Here is a 21,055-nt window from a genome sequence, read left to right as displayed (position 1 = left end):
GTCTCTCTCTGGGCCGTAGGAGCTGGCCTCCATCCACAGATACAGCGTCATGTTTAAATACTGTATGTCTCTCTCTGGGCCGTAGGAGCTGGCCTCCATCCACAGATACAGCGTCATGTTTAAATACTGTATCTCTCTCTCTGGGCCGTAGGAGCTGGCCTCCATCCACAGATACAGCGTCATGTTTAAATACTGTATATCTCTCTCTGGGCCTTAGGAGCTGGCCTCCATCCACAGATACAGCGTCATGTTTAAATACTGTATCTCTCTCTCTGGGCCGTAGGAGCTGGCCTCCATCCACAGATACAGCGTCATGTTTAAATACTGTATCTCTCTCTCTGGGCCGTAGGAGCTGGCCTCCATCCACATATACAGCGTCATGTTTAAATACTGTATGTCTCTCTCTGGGCCGTAGGAGCTGGCCTCCATCCACAGATACAGCGTCATGTTTAAATACTGTATCTCTCTCTCTGGGCCTTAGGAGCTGGCCTCCATCCACATATACAGCGTCATGTTTAAATACTGTATCTCTCTCTCTGGGCCTTAGGAGCTGGCCTCCATCCACAGATACAGCGTCATGTTTAAATACTGTATCTCTCTCTCTGGGCCTTAGGAGCTGGCCTCCATCCACAGATACAGCGTCATGTTTAAATACTGTATATCTCTCTCTGGGCCGAGGAAATACTGGCCTCCATCCACAGATACAGCGTCATGTTTAAATACTGTATCTCTCTCTGGGCCGTAGGAGCTGGCCTCCATCCACAGATACAGCGTCATGTTTAAATACTGTATATCTCTCTCTGGGCCGTAGGAGCTGGCCTCCATCCACAGATACAGCGTCATGTTTAAATACTGTATGTCTCTCTCTGGGCCTTAGGAGCTGGCCTCCATCCACAGATACAGCGTCATGTTTAAATACTGTATCTCTCTCTCTGGGCCGTAGGAGCTGGCCTCCATCCACAGATACAGCGTCATGTTTAAATACTGTATCTCTCTCTCTGGGCCGTAGGAGCTGGCCTCCATCCACAGATACAGCATCATGTTTAAATACTGTATGTCTCTCTCTGGGCCGTAGGAGCTGGCCTCCATCCACAGATACAGCGTCATGTTTAAATACTGTATCTCTCTCTCTGGGCCTTAGGAGCTGGCCTCCATCCACAGATACAGCGTCATGTTTAAATACTGTATCTCTCTCTCTGGGCCGTAGGAGCTGGCCTCCATCCACAGATACAGCGTCATGTTTAAATACTGTATCTCTCTCTCTGGGCCGTAGGAGCTGGCCTCCATCCACAGATACAGCGTCATGTTTAAATACTGTATCTCTCTCTCTGGGCCGTAGGAGCTGGCCTCCATCCACAGATACAGCGTCATGTTTAAATACTGTATCTCTCTCTCAGGGCCGTAGGAGCTGGCCTCCATCCACAGATACAGCGTCATGTTTAAATACTGTATCTCTCTCTCTGGGCCGTAGGAGCTGGCCTCCATCCACAGATACAGCGTCATGTTTAAATACTGTATATCTCTCTCTGGGCCGTAGGAGCTGGCCTCCATCCACAGATACAGCGGCATGTTTAAATATTGTATCTCTCTCTCTGGGCCGTAGGAGATGGCCTCCATCCACAGACGGCAGCAGCTGGTCAGAGAGGCTCTGATGGGGAAGAGTCCCAGAGCCTACACCCAGCTCTTCAAGAGGTACACTATACCCTACCACTCAGAGTTGATTGGAGTGTACACTTCAAATCAACAGCTATTCTAGGCATCAACAGCCTCTCCTGTTATCCTGATTGGCCACATTTGACCCTGATGTTGAAGTGGCAGGTTGCAAGGTCATGTGGTAGAATGGTGTTGTATTGCATGCCAACAGCAGAGGGAACTAGAGAGGTCATGTGTGTGTGTGTGTGTGTGTGTGTGTGTGTGTGTGTGTGTGTGTGTGTGTGTGTGTGTGTGTGTGTGTGTGTGTGTGTGTGTGTGTGTGTGTGTGTGTGTGTGTGTGTGTGTGTGTGTGTGTGTGTGTGTGTGTGTGTGTGTGTGTGTGTGTGTGTGTGTGTGTGTGTGTTTAGGAGTATTGATCACCCCCGCTGCCATTCACACTCTAGCTGACAGGAGATATACTCTGTCAATTTCTGCATAATGTCTCTTGTTTTACTGAGAATGTGTTTTCAGATGCATGTTGGGTAGGATGGTCACCTTCAGAACAATACCAACTATGTGTGTTTATATTTTATGTGTGAGAAACGCATACAAGCATCTGTTGAGATTTAAGGAAGTCAGCGATGCACGGTGTAAACCGCAATATCAGGCCGACTTCTGCAACAACTAAGAGTATGAATCACAAGGCTCCATAGCTATCATGTTGCGTGAAGCACATCTGTGCACATTAACAGATGTTTATTGTGAGTGCTACGTCTTGCATCGCGCTCCACTGCAATACCCTGCTGCTCCTGGCAACCTCATCACTGAGGCTCAGTTTAAAGTGATAGATTTCATATCAGATGTTGTTTAGTTATAACGAACCTCTGCATATCACCAATGTGTTGCAGCTACAATCTCTTACCAAGCTCGTGATTCTATCATGTTGACGCTATCATGTTAAGACATGTTATGTGTAAGGTTTATGTATGTGTGTGTGTGTGTGTGTGTGTCTCTCCCAGGTGTGTTCACACAGCTCCATCATCATTGGCCTCTCAGATGCAGCGGGACCCCACCCTCTCATCCCCCATGATGCCTAGAGCCAGCCATGACAGACAACACAACCACTCAGAGAATAGCAGGTCTGTACCCAACACACACACACTATTATAGTCTCAACATGTATAGTCTCAACTATATCCACTGCTGTTGTATTTGTATAGTATAGTCCCCTAGGGGACGAGCATCCACTGCTGTTGTATTTGTATAGTATAGTCCCCTAGGGGACGAGCATCCACTGCTGTTGTATTTGTATAGTATAGTCCCCTAGGGGACGAGCATCCACTGCTGTTGTATTTGTATAGTATAGTCCCCTAGGGGACGAACATCCACTGCTGTTGTATTTGTATAGTATAGTCCCCTAGGGGACGAGCATCCACTGCTGTTGTATTTGTATAGTATAGTCCCCTAGGGGACGAGCATCCACTGCTGTTGTATTTGTATAGTATAGTCCCCTAGGGGACGAGCATCCACTGCTGTTGTATTTGTATAGTATAGTCCCCTAGGGGACGAACATCCACTGCTGTTGTATTTGTATAGTATAGTCCCCTAGGGGACGAGCATCCACTGCTGTTGTATTTGTATAGTATAGTCCCCTAGGGGACGAGCATCCACTGCTGTTGTATTTGTATAGTATAGTCCCCTAGGGGACGAGCATCCACTGCTGTTGTATTTGTATAGTATAGTCCCCTAGGGGACGATTTGTATAGTATAGTCATCCACTGCTGTTGTATTTGTATAGTATAGTCCCCTAGGGGACGAACATCCACTGCATCCACTGCTGTTGTATTTGTATAGTATAGTCCCCTAGGGGACGAACATCCACTGCTGTTGTATTTGTATAGTATAGTCCCCTAGGGGACGAGCATCCACTGCTGTTGTATTTGTATAGTATAGTCCCCTAGGGGACCCCTAACATCCACTGCTGTTGTATTTGTATAGTATAGTCCCCTAGGGGAGTCCACTGCTGTTGTAGTCCCCTAGGGGACATCCACTGCTGTTGTATTTGTATAGTATAGTCCCCTAGGGGACGAGCATCCACTGCTGTTGTATTTGTATAGTATAGTCCCCTAGGGGACCCCTAGAGCATCCACTGCTGTTGTATTTGTATAGTATAGTCCCCTAGGGGACGAACATCCACTGCTGTTGTATTTGTATAGTATAGTCCCCTAGGGGACGAGCATCCACTGCTGTTGTATTTGTATAGTATAGTCCCCTAGGGGACGAACATCCACTGCTGTTGTATTTGTATAGTATAGTCCCCTAGGGACGAGCATCCACTGCTGTTGTATTTGTATAGTATAGTCCCCTAGGGGACGAGCATCCACTGCTGTTGTATTTGTATAGTATAGTCCCCTAGGGGACGAACATCCACTGCTGTTGTATTTGTATAGTATAGTCCCCTAGGGGACGAGCATCCACTGCTGTTGTATTTGTATAGTATAGTCCCCTAGGGGACGAGCATCCACTGCTGTTGTATTTGTATAGTATAGTCCCCTAGGGGACGAGCATCCACTGCTGTTGTATTTGTATAGTATAGTCCCCTAGGGGACGAGCATCCACTGCTGTTGTATTTGTATAGTATAGTCCCCTAGGGGACGAGCATCCACTGCTGTTGTATTTGTATAGTATAGTCCCCTAGGGGACGAACATCCACTGCTGTTGTATTTGTATAGTATAGTCCCCTCCACTGCTGTTGGGGACGAGCATCCACTGCTGTTGTATTTGTATAGTATAGTCCCCTGTTGTATTTGTATAGTATAGGGTATAGTACCCCTAGGGGACATCCACTGCTGTTGTATTTGTATAGTATAGTCCCCTAGGGGACGAGCATCCACTGCTGTTGTATTTGTATAGTATAGTCCCCTAGGGGACGAGCATCCACTGCTGTTGTATTTGTATAGTATAGTCCCCTAGGGGACGAGCATCCACTGCTGTTGTATTTGTATAGTATAGTCCCCTAGGGGACGAACATCCACTGCTGTTGTATTTGTATAGTATAGTCCCCTAGGGGACGAGCATCCACTGCTGTTGTATTTGTATAGTATAGTCCCCTAGGGGACGAACATCCACTGCTGTTGTATTTGTATAGTATAGTCCCCTAGGGGACGAGCATCCACTGCTCCACTGCTGTGTATTTGTATAGTATAGTCCCCTAGGGACGAGCATCCACTGCTGTTGTATTTGTATAGTATAGTCCCCTCCACTGGGTATTTGTATAGTATAGTCCCCTAGGGGACGAGCATCCACTGCTGTTGTATTTGTATAGTATAGTCCCCTAGGGGACGAACATCCACTGCTGTTGTATTTGTATAGTATAGTCCCCTAGGGGACGAGCATCCACTGTAATGCTGAACGTTATTCTTTTCTAATAGACTGAAACGTTCCAATCTATCTTATTATGATTGATCAAGGGCAGTGCACACACTTGTGTTAGTATTCACTGGCTGACCTTATGTAGTAGTATTCACTGGCTGACCTTATGTAGTAGTATTCACTGGCTGACCTTATGTAGTAGTATTCACTGGCTGACCTTATGTAGTAGTATTCACTGGCTGACCTTATGTAGTAGTATTCACTGGCTGACCTTATGTAGTAGTATTCACTGGCTGACCTTATGTAGTAGTATTCACTGGCTGACCTTATGTAGTAGTATTCACTGGCTGACCTTATGTAGTAGTATTCACTGGCTGACCTTATGTAGTAGTATTCACTGGCTGACCTTATGTAGTAGTATTCACTGGCTGACCTTATGTAGTAGTATTCACTGGCTGACCTTATGTAGTAGTATTCACTGGCTGACCTTATGTAGTAGTATTCACTGGCTGACCTTATGTAGTAGTATTCACTGGCTGACCTTATGTACTAGTATTCACTGGCTGACCTTATGTAGTAGTATTCACTGGCTGACCTTATGTAGTAGTATTCACTGGCTGACCTTATGTAGTAGTATTCACTGGCTGACCTTATGTAGTAGTATTCACTGGCTGACTTATGTAGTAGTATTCACTGGCTGACCTTATGTAGTAGTATTCAGTGGCTGACCTTATGCACTAGTATTCACTGGCTGACCTTATGTAGTAGTTAGTATTCACTGGCTGACCTTATGTAGTAGTATTCACTGGCTGACCTTATGTAGTAGTATTCACTGGCTGACCTTATGTACTAGTATTCACTGGCTGACCTTATGTAGTAGTATTCACTGGCTGACCTTATGTAGTAGTATTCACTGGCTGACCTTATGCACTAGTATTCACTGGCTGACCTTATGTAGTAGTATTCACTGGCTGACCTTATGCACTAGTATTCACTGGCTGACCTTATGTAGTAGTATTCACTGGCTGACCTTATGTAGTAGTATTCACTGGCTGACCTTATGCACTAGTATTCACTGGCTGACCTTATGTAGTAGTATTTACTGGCTGACCTTATGTAGTAGTATTCACTGGCTGACCTTATGTACTAGTATTCACTGGCTGACCTTATGTAGTAGTATTCACTGGCTGACCTTATGTAGTAGTATTCACTGGCTGACCTTATCTAGTAGTATTCACTGGCTGACCTTATGTAGTAGTATTTACTGGCTGACCTTATGTAGTAGTATTCACTGGCTGACCTTATGTAGTAGTATTCACTGGCTGACCTTATGTAGTAGTATTCACTGGCTGACCTTATGCACTAGTATTCACTGGCTGACCTTATGTAGTAGTATTCACTGGCTGACCTTATGTAGTAGTATTCACTGGCTGACCTTATGTACTAGTATTCGCTGGCTGACCTTATGTAGTAGTATTCACTGGCTGACCTTATGTACTACTATTCGCTGGCTGACCTTATGTAGTAGTATTCACTGGCTGACCTTATGTACTAGTATTCGCTGGCTGACCTTATGCACTAGTATTCACTGGCTGACCTTATGTAGTAGTATTTACTGGCTGACCTTATGTAGTAGTATTCACTGGCTGACCTTATGTAGTAGTATTCACTGGCTGACCTTATGTAGTAGTATTCACTGGCTGACCTTATGTACTAGTATTCACTGGCTGACCTTATGTAGTAGTATTCACTGGCTGACCTTATGTAGTAGTATTCACTGGCTGACCTTATGTAGTAGTATTCACTGGCTGACCTTATGTAGTAGTATTCACTGGCTGACCTTATGCACTAGTATTCACTGGCTGACCTTATGTAGTAGTATTCACTGGCTGACCTTATGTAGTAGTATTCACTGGCTGACCTTATGTACTAGTATTCACTGGCTGATCTTATGTAGTAGTATTCACTGGCTGACCTTATGTACTAGTATTCACTGGCTGATCTTATGTAGTAGTATTCACTGGCTGACCTTATGTAGTAGTATTCACTGGCTGACCTTATGTAGTAGTATTCACTGGCTGACCTTATGTAGTAGTATTCACTGGCTGACCTTATGTAGTAGTATTCACTGGCTGACCTTATGTAGTAGTATTCACTGGCTGACCTTATGTAGTAGTATTCACTGGCTGATCTTATGTAGTAGTATTCACTGGCTGATCTTATGTAGTAGTATTCACTGGCTGACCTTATGTACTACTATTCGCTGGCTGACCTTATGTACTAGTATTCGCTGGCTGACCTTATGTGTTCAGGAGCTTCTTCTTTACTGAGTTCTCAGATAACACCTCCACACCATCTGGGGACAAGTCTCTGTACACCTCAACATTGATGGATATCTGTCCCTGCTAATGCCTCCTCCCTGTGTACACTGGAATAACCATTAACACAGCTTACGACTTACACCGGTGAAATAAGCATCTCTATGTATACAGCAGGTCTGAGAGCTGAAGGTCATTTGTTAACGTAGAACCAACAGGGAGTATAGGTTTAAGGGAGGGAGGGAAGTCCCTCACATCAGCAAATTACTGCCACCAAGTGATTTTCTTACCTATTTTCTTGTGACCTGTAAAGTAGTGTTGTTATGCTCCTGATTTGGTTGAAATAGCTGTGCCATTCCAGCAACTCTATTTTACTTTAATTATTGATTGAATAGATCTTTATAAAAATCCTCCTTGTTGGTTTGGATATAAGTATAGGCGTGGGAGGTGTTTTAGAATGTCCTTGGTCGGTCAGTTATTCATAGCAACCAATCCATTAAAAAACGAAGATGTTCAACAGAATGATGTCTGGACCTATCCCATGGCGAAGTCCATGGAATGACATACCTAATGACATACCTAATGACATACAGGGCATTCGGAAAGTATTCAGACCACTTGACTTTTTCCACTTTGTTAGGTTACAGCCTTATTCTAGAATGGATTAGATATTTTATTTTTGTATCAATCTACACACAATACCCCATCAAAAAAAACAGATTGTTTGAAATTTTAGATTATTTATAAAAATATAAAAACATACCTTATTTACATAAGTATTCAGACCCTACGCTATGAGACTCGAAATTGAACTCATTGATGTTTTTACAACTTGATTGGAGTCCACCTGGGGTCAATTTAATTGATTGGTTTGATTTCATCTCTCTCTCTCTCTCTCTCTCTTTTACCCTGTCTGTCTGTCTGTCTCTCTCTCTCTCTCTCTCTCTTTTCCCATGATTTTCCATTACCCTTACCCTGTCTCTCTCTCTCTCTCCCCCTTGGTATCAGCTCTGATGACTCCCGTGCTAGTTCTGGCCTGTCCATTCCCAGCTCAGCAGGGGCCTTCTCAGAGACAGCAGGGCCAGCCGGGTGTTCAGACCTGGGCTTGGACACCACCGTGGAGCCCCTGGATGTCTCCTCTCTGGGACACAACCTGGACATGCTGAAAGGTGACTTACCCTAGCTCAATCTCCTCTCGTTTTGACCAATGACTGGCTCCCTCTCTGTATCTCTCTCGGTCTCTGCCTTTCTTCATGTCTCTCTTTCTAGCAGGTGGACATTTTGTCATGACACTTATTCCTCTACCCCATAGAACTGTGTTGACTAGTCATCAATCTCTTTCTCTCTGTTCCCTCAATACTTTCTAGTGTGATTCTCTTGTTCTAGATGTATGATAATCTACAGTTGAAGTCGGAAGTCTACATACACTTAGGTTGGAGACATTAAAACTAGTTTTTCAACCACTCCACAAATTCCTTGTTAAAAAACTATAGTTTTGGCAAGTCGGTTAGGACATCTACTTTGTGCATGACAAGTAATTTTCCTAACAGTTGTTTACAGACAGATATTTCACTTATAATTCACTGTATCACAATTCCAGTGGGTCAGAAGTTTACATACACTAAGTTGACTGTGCCATTAAACAGCTTGGAAAATTCCAGAAAATTATGTAATGGCTTTAGAAGCTTCTGATTGGCTAATTTACAGCATTTGAGTCAATTGGAGGTGTACCTGTGGATGTATTTCAAGGCTGTCACATGGGTGATGTATGTGTTTTTTGTACTGTCTAGGGTTTTTGGGGTTGTTTACTATCTAGGTGTTTATATATGTCTATGGTTGCCTAGATTGGTTCTCAATCTTCTTTGGGTATTTCGTGGGTTATTGTCTGTCTAGTTGCCTGTGTCTGCACGTTTGTAGTACAGGTTCACGTTCGTTTTGTTGTTTTTTGTAGTTTCTTTAGTGTCCGTCTTCATTAAAATATAATATTTATTCAATTCACGCTGCGCTTTGGTCTCCTCTTTACGACGAACGTGATAAAGGCCTACCTTCAAACTCAGAGCCTCTTTGCTTGACATCATGGGAAAATCAAAGAAATCAGCCAAGACCTCAGATCAAAATTGTAGACCTCCAGAAGTCTGGTTCATCCTCGGGAGAAATTTCCAAACACCTGAAGGTACCACGTTTATCTGTACAAACAATAGTACGCAAATGACTTAAATGTAAATGTAATGTAAATGAACCACGCAGTCGTCATACCGCTCAGGAAGGAGACACGTTCTGTCTCCTAGAAATGCGAAAAATGCAAATCAATCCCAGAACAACAGCAAAGGACCTTGTGAAGATGCTGCAGGAAAGGTACAAAAGTAGCTATATCTTTGTGATGGAGTGACCATCACAAAGCCCTGACCTCAATCCTATAGAAAATTTGTGGGCAGAACTGAAGAAGTTTGTGCGAGCAAGAAGGCCTACAAACCTGACTCAGTTACACCAGCTTTGTCAGGAGGAATGGGATAAAATTCACCCAACTTATTGTGGGAAGCTTGTGGAAGGCTACCCGAAACGTTTGACCCAAGTTAAACTATTTAAAGGCAATGCTACCAAATACTAATTGAGTATGTAAACTTCTGACCCACTGGGAATGTGATGAAAGAAATAAAAAATAAATCATTCTCTCTACTATTATTCTGACATTTCACATTCTTAAAATAAAGTGGTGATCCTAACTGACCTAAGAGGGAATTTTTACTAGGATTAAATGTCAGGAATTGTGAAAAACTGAGTTTAAATGTAATTGGCTGAGGTGTATGTAAACTTCCGACTTTAAATGTATGTCTCCTCCCTAGATATACCAGTTATGGATCCTCTGTATATATGAAAGCACACATCGTTCCAAGTATTAGTAACTCGTTGGTTGTGTACTTGTTTCTCCCCCAGATCAAGTAGAATCTGGCCACACTCCTGACGCCCCTCGCCCCAGCTCCGAGCTCCTTTCTCCGGGCGCCACCGCCACCATGGCACGCCCAGGCTCCAACGCCAAACCCATCCTGCCACCTATCCTGTCGGGACGCAAAACCCCCGGACCCAGCCCTAAGCCCCAAACCCTGAGACAGGAGGGAGAGGGAGATGAGGAGTGAAGAGGTACAGGAGAGAGGCAGAGGAGGAGTGAAGAGGTACAGGAGAGAGGTAGAGGAGGAGTGAAGAGGTACATGAGAGAGGTAGAGGAGGAGTGAAGAGGTACAGGAGAGAGGAAGAGGAGGAGTGAAGAGGTACAGGAGAGAGGAAGAGGAGGAGTGAAGGGGTACAAGAGAGAGGAAGAGGTACAGGAGAGAGGTAGAGGAGGAGTGAAGAGGTACAGGAGACAGGTAGAGGAGGAGTGAAGTGGTACAGAAGAGAGGAAGATGAGGAGGGGTGAAGGGGTACAGGAGAGAGGAAGAGGAGGAGTGAAGAGGTATATGAGAGAGGAAGAGGTACAGAAGAGAAGAAGAGGAGGAGTGAAGAGGGAAAGAAGAGAGGAAGATGAGGAGTGAAGAGGTACATGAGAGAGGAGGAGGAGTGAAGTGGTACAGGAGAGAGGAAGAGGAGGAGGAGTGAAGAAGTACAGGAGAGAGGAAGAGGAGGAGTGAAGAGGGAAAGAAGAGAGGAAGATGAGGAGTGAAGAGGTACATGAGAGAGGAGGAGGAGTGAAGAGGTACATGAGAGAGGAGGAGGAGTGAAGAGGTACAGAAGAGAGGAAGAGGAGGAGTGTAGAGGTACAGGAGAGAGGAAGAGGAGGAGTGAGGAGGTACAGGAGAGAGGAAGAGGAGGAGTGTAGGGGTACAAGAGAGAGGACAAGGAGGAGTGTAGAGGTACAGGAGAGAGGAAGAGGAGGAGTGAAGATGTACAGAAGAGAGGAAGAGGAGGAGTGTAGAGGTACAGAAGAGAGGAAGAGGAGGAGTGTAGAGGTACAGGAGAGAGGAAGAGGAGGAGTGAGGAGGTACAGGAGAGAGGAAGAGGAGGAGTGAAGAGGTACATGAGAGAGGACGAGGAGGAGCGTAGGGGTACAAGAGAGAGGAAGAGGAGGAGTGAGGAGGTACAGAAGAGGGGGAGGGACAAGTAGATGCTCTTTCAAGAGTTGAAAGGTCACACAGAATGAACAATGATGGACACATTCACCTGTCTTTTCTGAATAAAGACGTACCTGTGTGTTAGCTGGTCCAGATGGAGTCATTCATTTACTAATAATATAGTCAGAGGATAGAATAATTCGAATGTAAGGACATTACACCAAATATAATGATTCCCTGCTTCAACTTGACTCAAACCGAAACATACATTATAATACATTTAGTCAATGACATGTGCCAAACTCTTGACTTCTCAGTCTTGTTATTGGGCTCCCGAGTGGCGCAGCGATCACTGCATCTCAGTGCTAGAGGCGTCACTACAGACCCAGGTTCGATTCCAGGCTTTATCACAACCTGCCGCGATGGGAGTCCCATAGGGTGGCGCACAATTGGCCCAGCGTCTTTAGGGTTTGGCCGGGGTAGGCCATCATTGTAAGTAAGAATTTGTTCTTAACTGTCTTGCCTAGTTAAATTAAGGTTTAATAAATAAAATATTGACTATACAATCTATTGTTGTTGCTATAACCTGTACTGCAATGCAGAAAGATATCCTGGACAGTCACCCATTAATAAAGATGATTACAGTATAATAAGAAAGATAATTGAGACGTTCTTCAATCGCTGCCAAAGGGGGAGTTATCTGTGTTCTGTTGTAGGGCAGGGCTGGGTATCTACTGTATAAGGGGGAGTTATCTGTGTTCTGTTGTAGGGCTGGGTATCTACTGTATAAGGGGAGTTATCTGTGTTCTGTTGTAGGGCAGGGCTGGGTATCTACTGTATAAGGGGGAGTTATCTGTGTTCTGTTGTAGGGCTGGGTATCTACTGTATAAGGGGAGTTATCTGTGTTCTGTTGTAGGGCTGGGTATCTACTGTATAAGGGGGAGTTATCTGTGTTCTGTTGTAGGGCTGGGTATCTACTGTATAAGGGTGAGTTATCTGTGTTCTGTTGTAGGGCTGGGTATCTACTGTATAAGGGTGAGTTATCTGTGTTCTGTTGTAGGGCTGGGTATCTACTGTATAAGGGGAGTTATCTGTGTTCTGTTGTAGGGCTGGGTATCTACTGTATAAGGGTGAGTTATCTGTGTTCTGTTGTAGGGCAGGGCTGGGTATCTACTGTATAAGGGGAGTTATCTGTGTTCTGTTGTAGGGCTGGGTATCTACTGTATAAGGGTGAGTTATCTGTGTTCTGTTGTAGGGCAGGGCTGGGTATCTACTGTATAAGGGTGAGTTATCTGTGTTCTGTTGTAGGGCAGGGCTGGGTATCTACTGTATAAGGGTGAGTTATCTGTGTTCTGTTGTAGAGCAGGGCTGGGTATCTACTGTATAAGGGGAGTTATCTGTGTTCTGTTGCAGGGCTGGGTATCTACTGTATAAGGGTGAGTTATCTGTGTTCTGTTGTAGGGCAGGGCTGGGTATCTACTGTATAAGGGGAGTTATCTGTGTTCTGTTGTAGGGCTGGGTATCTACTGTATAAGGGGGAGTTATCTGTGTTCTGTTGTAGGGCTGGGTATCTACTGTATAAGGGTGAGTTATCTGTGTTCTGTTGTAGAGCAGGGCTGGGTATCTACTGTATAAGGGGGAGTTATCTGTGTTCTGTTGTAGGGCAGGGCTGGGTATCTACTGTATAAGGGTGAGTTATCTGTGTTCTGTTGTAGGGCAGGGCTGGGTATCTACTGTATAAGGGGAGTTATCTGTGTTCTGTTGTAGGGCTGGGTATCTACTGTATAAGGGGAGTTATCTGTGTTCTGTTGTAGGGCTGGGTATCTACTGTATAAGGGGGAGTTATCTGTGTTCTGTTGTAGGGCTGGGTATCTACTGTATAAGGGTGAGTTATCTGTGTTCTGTTGTAGGGCTGGGTATCTACTGTATAAGGGTGAGTTATCTGTGTTCTGTTGTAGGGCTGGGTATCTACTGTATAAGGGGAGTTATCTGTGTTCTGTTGTAGGGCTGGGTATCTACTGTATAGTTATCTGTGTTCTGTTGTAGGGGGGTAGTTATCTGTGTTCTGTTGTAGGGCTGGGTATCTACTGTATAAGGGGAGTTATCTGTGTTCTGTTGTAGGGCTGGGTATCTACTGTATAAGGGGAGTTATCTGTGTTCTGTTGTAGGGCTGGGTATCTACTGTATAAGGGGAGTTATCTGTGTTCTGTTGTAGGGCTGGGTATCTACTGTATAAGGGGAGTTATCTGTGTTCTGTTGTAGGGCTGGGTATCTACTGTATAAGGGGAGTTATCTGTGTTCTGTTGTAGAGCAGGGCTGGGTATCTACTGTATAAGGGGAGTTATCTGTGTTCTGTTGTAGGGCTGGGTGGGTATCTACTGTATAAGGGGGAGTTATCTGTGTTCTGTTGTAGGGGGCTGGGTATCTACTGTATAAGGGGAGTTATCTGTGTTCTGTTGTAGGGCAGGGCTGGGTATCTACTGTATAAGGGGGAGTTATCTGTGTTCTGTTGTAGGGCAGGGCTGGGTATCTACTGTATAGGGGGAGTTATCTGTGTTCTGTTGCAGGGCTGGGTATCTACTGTATAAGGGGAGTTATCTGTGTTCTGTTGTAGGGCTGGGTATCTACTGTATAAGGGGAGTTATCTGTGTTCTGTTGTAGTGTTCTGTTGTAGGGCTGGGTATCTACTGTATAAGGGGAGTTATCTGTGTTCTGTTGTAGGGCAGGGCTGGGTATCTACTGTATAAGGGGAGTTATCTGTGTTCTGTTGTAGGGCTGGGTATCTACTGGGGGGAGTTATCTGGTTCTGTATCTACTGTATAAGGGGAGTTATCTGTGTTCTGTTGTAGGGCAGGGCTGGGTATCTACTGTATAAGGGGAGTTATCTGTGTTTCTGTTGTAGGGCAGGGCTGGTTCTGTATCTACTGTATAAGGGGAGTTATCTGTGTTCTGTTGTAGAGCAGGGCTGGGTATCTACTGTATAAGGGGAGTTATCTGTGTTCTGTTGCAGGGCTGGGTATCTACTGTATAAGGGGGAGTTATCTGTGTTCTGTTGCAGGGCTGGGTATCTACTGTATAAGGGGAGTTATCTGTGTTCTGTTGTAGGGCTGGGTATCTACTGTATAAGGGGGAGTTATCTGTGTTCTGTTGTAGGGCTGGGTATCTACTGTATAAGGGGAGTTATCTGTGTTCTGTTGTAGGGCTGGGTATCTACTGTATAAGGGGAGTTATCTGTGTTCTGTTGTAGGGCTGGGTATCTACTGTATAAGGGGAGTTATCTGTGTTCTGTTGTAGGGCTGGGTATCTACTGTATAAGGGGAGTTATCTGTGTTCTGTTGTAGGGCTGGGTATCTACTGTATAAGGGGGAGTTATCTGTGTTCTGTTGTAGGGCTGGGTATCTACTGTATAAGGGGGAGTTATCTGTGTTCTGTTGTAGGGCTGGGTATCTACTGTATAAGGGGGAGTTATCTGTGTTCTGTTGTAGGGCTGGGTATCTACTGTATAAGGGGGAGTTATCTGTGTTCTGTTGTAGAGCAGGGCTGGGTATCTACTGTATAAGGGGAGTTATCTGTGTTCTGTTGTAGGGCTGGGTATCTACTGTATAAGGGGGAGTTATCTGTGTTCTGTTGTAGGGCTGGGTATCTACTGTATAAGGGGAGTTATCTGTGTTCTGTTGTAGGGCAGGGCTGGGTATCTACTGTATAAGGGGGAGTTATCTGTGTTCTGTTGTAGGGCTGGGTATCTACTGTATAAGGGGGAGTTATCTGTGTTCTGTTGTAGGGCTGGGTATCTACTGTATAAGGGGGAGTTATCTGTGTTCTGTTGCAGGGCTGGGTATCTACTGTATAAGGGGGAGTTATCTGTGTTCTGTTGCAGGGCTGGGTATCTACTGTATAAGGGGGAGTTATCTGTGTTCTGTTGTAGGGCTGGGTATCTACTGTATAAGGGGGAGTTATCTGTGTTCTGTTGTAGGGCTGGGTATCTACTGTATAAGGGGAGTTATCTGTGTTCTGTTGCAGGGCAGGGCTGGGTATCTACTGTATAAGGGGAGTTATCTGTGTTCTGTTGTAGATCAGGGCTGGGTATCTACTGTATAAGGGTGAGTTATCTGTGTTCTGTTGTAGGGCTGGGTATCTACTGTATAAGGGGAGTTATCTGTGTTCTGTTGTAGGGCTGGGTATCTACTGTATAAGGGGAGTTATCTGTGTTCTGTTGTAGGGCTGGGTATCTACTGTATAAGGGGAGTTATCTGTGTTCTGTTGTAGGGCTGGGTATCTACTGTATAAGGGGAGTTATCTGTGTTCTGTTGTAGGGCTGGGTATCTACTGTATAAGGGGAGTTATCTGTGTTCTGTTGTAGGGCTGGGTATCTACTGTATAAGGGGAGTTATCTGTGTTCTGTTGTAGGGCTGGGTATCTACTGTATAAGGGGAGTTATCTGTGTTCTGTTGTAGGGCTGGGTATCTACTGTATAAGGGGAGTTATCTGTGTTCTGTTGTAGGGCAGGGCTGGGTATCTACTGTATAAGGGGAGTTATCTGTGTTCTGTTGGGTATCTACTGTATAAGGGGGAGTTATCTGTGTTCTGTTGTAGAGCAGGGCTGGGTATCTACTGTATAAGGGGGAGTTATCTGTGTTCTGTTGCAGGGCTGGGTATCTACTGTATAAGGGGAGTTATCTGTGTTCTGTTGTAGGGCTGGGTATCTACTGTATAAGGGGGAGTTATCTGTGTTCTGTTGTAGGGCTGGGTATCTACTGTATAAGGGGGAGTTATCTGTGTTCTGTTGCAGGGCTGGGTATCTACTGTATAAGGGGGAGTTATCTGTGTTCTGTTGTAGAGCAGGGCTGGGTATCTACTGTATAAGGGGAGTTATCTGTGTTCTGTTGTAGGGCTGGGTATCTACTGTATAAGGGGAGTTATCTGTGTTCTGTTGTAGGGCTGGGTATCTACTGTATAAGGGGGAGTTATCTGTGTTCTGTTGTAGGGCTGGGTATCTACTGTATAAGGGGGAGTTATCTGTGTTCTGTTGCAGGGCTGGGTATCTACTGTATAAGGGGGAGTTATCTGTGTTCTGTTGCAGGGCTGGGTATCTACTGTATAAGGGGAGTTATCTGTGTTCTGTTGTAGAGCATCTCTACTGTATAAGGGGAGTTATCTGTGTTCTGTTGTATAAGGGGGAGTTATCTGTGTTCTGTTGTAGGGCTGGGTATCTACTGTATAAGGGGAGTTATCTGTGTTCTGTTGTAGGGCTGGGTATCTACTGTATAAGGGGAGTTATCTGTGTTCTGTTGTAGGGCTGGGTATCTACTGTATAAGGGGAGTTATCTGTGTTCTGTTGTAGGGCTGGGTATCTACTGTATAAGGGGAGTTATCTGTGTTCTGTTGTAGGGGGCTGGGTATCTACTGTATAAGGGGAGTTATCTGTGTTCTGTTGTAGGGCTGGGTATCTACTGTATAAGGGGAGTTATCTGTGTTCTGTTGTAGGGCTGGGTATCTACTGTATAAGGGGAGTTATCTGTGTTCTGTTGTAGGGCTGGGTATCTACTGTATAAGGGGAGTTATCTGTGTTCTGTTGCAGGGCTGGGTATCTACTGTATAAGGGGGAGTTATCTGTGTTCTGTTGTAGAGCAGGGCTGGGTATCTACTGTATAAGGGGAGTTATCTGTCTGTGTTCTGTTGTAGGGCTGGGTATCTACTGTATAAGGGGAGTTATCTGTGTTCTGTTGTAGGGCTACTGTATAAGGGGAGTTATCTGTGTTCTGTTGTAGGGCTGGGTATCTAGGGGGAGTTATCTGTGTTCTGTTGCAGGGCTGGGTATCTACTGTATAAGGGGAGTTATCTGTGTTCTGTTGTAGGGCTGGGTATCTACTCTATAAGGGTGGAGTTATCTGTGTTCTGTTGTAGGGCTGGGTATCTACTGTATAAGGGGAGTTATCTGTGTTCTGTTGTAGGGCTGGGTATCTACTGTATAAGGGGAGTTATCTGTGTTCTGTTGTAGGGCTGGGTATCTACTGTATAAGGGGAGTTATCTGTGTTCTGTTGTAGGGCTGGGTATCTACTGTATAAGGGGGAGTTATCTGTGTTCTGTTGCAGGGCTGGGTATCTACTGTATAAGGGGAGTTATCTGTGTTCTGTTGCAGGGCTGGGTATCTACTGTATAAGGGGAGTTATCTGTGTTCTGTTGTAGAGCAGGGCTGGGTATCTACTGTATAAGCTGGGTATCTACTGTATAAGGGGGAGTTATCTGTGTTCTGTTGCAGGGCTGGGTATCTACTGTATAAGGGGGAGTTATCTGTGTTCTGTTGTAGGGCTGGGTATCTACTGTATAAGGGGAGTTATCTGTGTTCTGTTGTAGGGCAGGGCTGGGTATCTACTGTATAAGGGGAGTTATCTGTGTTCTGTTGTAGGGCTGGGTATCTACTGTATAAGGGTGAGTTATCTGTGTTCTGTTGTAGAGCAGGGCTGGGTATCTACTGTATAAGGGTGAGTTATCTGTGTTCTGTTGCAGGGCTGGGTATCTACTGTATAAGGGGGAGTTATCTGTGTTCTGTTGTAGAGCAGGGCTGGGTATCTACTGTATAAGGGGGAGTTATCTGTGTTCTGTTGTAGAGCAGGGCTGGGTATCTACTGTATAAGGGTGAGTTATCTGTGTTCTGTTGTAGGGCAGGGCTGGGTATCTACTGTATAATATGCCTTAAGGTTCCCACTGTAGTAGAGAGCTGATTCACCTAACCTAGCCATGCGTAGATGCAGCCCCTTCACACACCACAGAGGTCTTTCCTTCATGTTATCTCTTAGTCCTTCATCTAGTATCACCACATTCAGAGTAGTGATATGGTATCATTTCTCCTTGCGCAGAGGTGATTAGAACTCTGACTGTGTAATAATCTCATCAAATTGAAAATGCTGCTATTATCTGGTCTTTTATGTGTCTGTTGTCAGGGCGATAAGCAGTTCATCACTGACTATCTCTTTTTAGAATAGATCATATTCCAAGACATTTGAAGAGATAGATGGGTATTAAACTGCAAACTGTCAAATCTTGTATCTATACTTTCCTCTTAGCTGGATCTTTATTATTTACCTTCTTTATGTGTGTGTGTGTGTGTGTGTGTGTGTGTGTGTGTGTGTGTGTGTGTGTGTGTGTGTGTGTGTGTGTGTGTGTGTGTGTGTGTGTGTGTGTGTGTGTGTGTGTGTGTGTGTGTGTGTGTGTGTGTGTGTGCGCGCGCGTGCATACACACCTGGCCATCCATCACTGTTTCCAGATGTTGCAACCTTCTAATAATTCAGGGGCAGTTTCAGACAAGACAGCCTCAATGCCTCAGGCCCCGGGCCGATCACCTACTTAAAGAGACTGTCTTCTCTCCCTAAACCAACACACGATCTTCCTCTTTTGAAGTACACCACACCATATGGCTAGATGTTCAGTTCATCAATGCCAATGCTCCCAGCCGATACTGATATCTGTTAGCGCGTGTCATGTAGCTGTCTGAGAGGTTTCCCTTCCTCTATAACAGTCTGTCTGCCTGTATGTCAGGCTGCATGTCAGTCAGTGTATCTGTACGTCTCTTTGTCTGTCTGTCTGCCTGTATGTCAGTCAGTGTATCTGTACGTCTCTTTGTCTGTCTGTCTGCCTGTATGTCAGGCTGCATGTCAGTCAGTGTATCTGTACGTCTCTTTGTCTGTCTGTCTGCCTGTATGTCAGGCTGCATGTCAGTCAGTGTATCTGTACGTCTCTTTGTCTGTCTGTCTGCCTGTATGTCAGGCTGCATGTCAGTCAGTGTATCTGTACGTCTCTTTGTCTGTCTGTCTGCCTGTATGTCAGGCTGCATGTCAGTCAGTGTATCTGTACGTCTCTTTGTCTGTCTGTCTGCCTGTATGTCAGTCAGTGTATCTGTACGTCTCTTTGTCTGTCTGTCTGCCTGTATGTCAGTCAGTGTATCTGTACGTCTCTTTGTCAGTCTGTCTGCCTGCATGTCAGTCAGTGTATCTGTACGTCTCTTTGTCAGTCTGTCTGCCTGTATGTCAGTCAGTGTATCTGTACGTCTCTTTGTCTGTCTGTCTGCCTGTATGTCAGGCTGCATGTCAGTCAGTGTATCTGTATGTCTCTTTGTCTGTCTGTCTGCCTGTATGTCAGGCTGCATGTCAGTCAGTGTATCTGTACGTCTCTTTGTCTGTCTGTCTGCCTGTATGTCAGTCAGTGTATCTGTACGTCTCTTTGTCTGTCTGTCTGTCTGCCTGTATGTCAGTCAGTGTATCTGTACGTCTCTTTGTCTGTCTGTCTGTCTGCCTGTATGTCAGGCTGCATGTCAGTCAGTGTATCTGTACGTCTCTTTGTCTGTCTGTCTGTCTGCCTGTATGTCAGGCTGCATGTCAGTCAGTGTATCTGTACGTCTCTGTCTCTGTCTGCCTGTATGTCAGGCTGCATGTCTGTCTGTCTTTGTCTGTCTGTCTGCCTGTATGTCAGGCTGCATGTCAGTCAGTGTATCTGTACGTCTCTTTGTCTGTCTGTCTGCCTGTATGTCAGGCTGCATGTCAGTCAGTGTATCTGTACGTCTCTTTGTCTGTCTGTCTGCCTGTATGTCAGTCAGTGTATCTGTACGTCTCTTTGTCTGTCTGTCTGCCTCTCTATCAACATTTATTTCTGTGTAATCCATCTGAATACCGATCTCTCTCCGTATAGAGAAGTAAAGAATGTGGACTGTGTAGCCTTTAGAGAACCTAGACTGAGGCTATTTATCTCCAGGTCCATATTTTATCTCTAGGTTCATATATTATCTCCAGGTCTATATATCATCTCCAGGTCCATATTTCATCTCCAGGTCCATATTTTATCTCCAGGTCTATATATATTATCTCCAGGTCCATATATCATCTCCAGGTCCATATATCATCTCCAGGTCCATATTTTATCTCCAGGTCCATATATCATCTCCAGGTCCATATATCATCTCCAGGTCCATATATCATCTCCAGGTCCATATTTTATCTCCAGGTCCATATATTATCTCCATGTCTATATATTCCCCCAGACAGTAACACCCAGACTCTTCCCATCATGGCGAGCTACTTCAACAGGACCAGGAAGAGAAACGTCACCCTCTTTCATCTAGACATAACTCCATGAGACAACAAAACTGTCCATGGTAGAAAAAGGGTAGATATTTGACAGGAGAATCGTTCATAAATCTCATATTTATGCACAGTAATGCTGCACAAGGTTGAAATAACAATTCTGGAAGAAATATGCAGAAAGGTGAAGGAATTCTACAGTGAAAGGCAGGTTACTAAATCGTTGTAAACAGAGTCGGACTCACAGTAGTCTGCTTGAACCTCAGGTCTCTAGTCTAGACTATGAGGAATGCATTGGATGCTGCTGAGGGGAGGACGGCTCATAATGTCTGGAACGGAGCGAATGGAATGGCGGCCTCATGGTAATGGCTGGAACGGAGCGAATGGAATGGCGGCCTCATGGTAATGTCTGGAACGGAGCGAATGGAATGGCGGCCTCATGGTAATGGCTGGAGCGGAGCGAATGGAATGGCGGCCTCATGGTAATGGCTGGAACGGAGCGAATGGAATGGCGGCCTCATGGTAATGGCTGGAGCGGAGCGAATGGAATGGCGGCCTCATGGTAATGGCTGGAGCGGAGCGAATGGAATGGCGGCCTCATGGTAATGGCTGGAGCGG

General features: G+C 45.1%; 1 protein-coding gene and 1 long non-coding RNA gene across 2 annotated transcripts in view; both read left to right on the top strand.

Moving 5' to 3' along the window:
• The window catches only part of lrguk (leucine-rich repeats and guanylate kinase domain containing), a 35,953-nt gene extending 24,444 nt beyond the window's left edge, over positions 1–11,509 (top strand). Inside the window, exons 17-20 of the mRNA XM_052513070.1 lie at positions 1,604–1,692; positions 2,652–2,771; positions 8,331–8,491; positions 10,257–11,509. Of these exons, the coding sequence (XP_052369030.1) occupies positions 1,604–1,692; positions 2,652–2,771; positions 8,331–8,491; positions 10,257–10,456 (570 nt within the window). The 3' untranslated portion in view covers positions 10,457–11,509. The remainder of the gene's footprint in view (positions 1–1,603; positions 1,693–2,651; positions 2,772–8,330; positions 8,492–10,256) is intronic.
• Positions 11,510–12,261: 752 nt separating this feature from the next.
• LOC127927165 (uncharacterized) lies at positions 12,262–13,341 on the top strand. Its single transcript, XR_008126443.1, has 4 exons — positions 12,262–12,400; positions 12,548–12,701; positions 12,854–12,949; positions 13,155–13,341. It is a non-coding gene; the product is annotated as an uncharacterized LOC127927165 (long non-coding RNA).
• Positions 13,342–21,055: the final 7,714 nt, after the last annotated feature.

Source organism: Oncorhynchus keta, unplaced genomic scaffold (genome assembly GCF_023373465.1).
Source record: "Oncorhynchus keta strain PuntledgeMale-10-30-2019 unplaced genomic scaffold, Oket_V2 Un_contig_9668_pilon_pilon, whole genome shotgun sequence".
Classification (NCBI taxonomy): Eukaryota; Metazoa; Chordata; class Actinopteri; order Salmoniformes; family Salmonidae; genus Oncorhynchus; species Oncorhynchus keta.
This window is presented reverse-complemented; position numbering and strand designations above follow the sequence as displayed.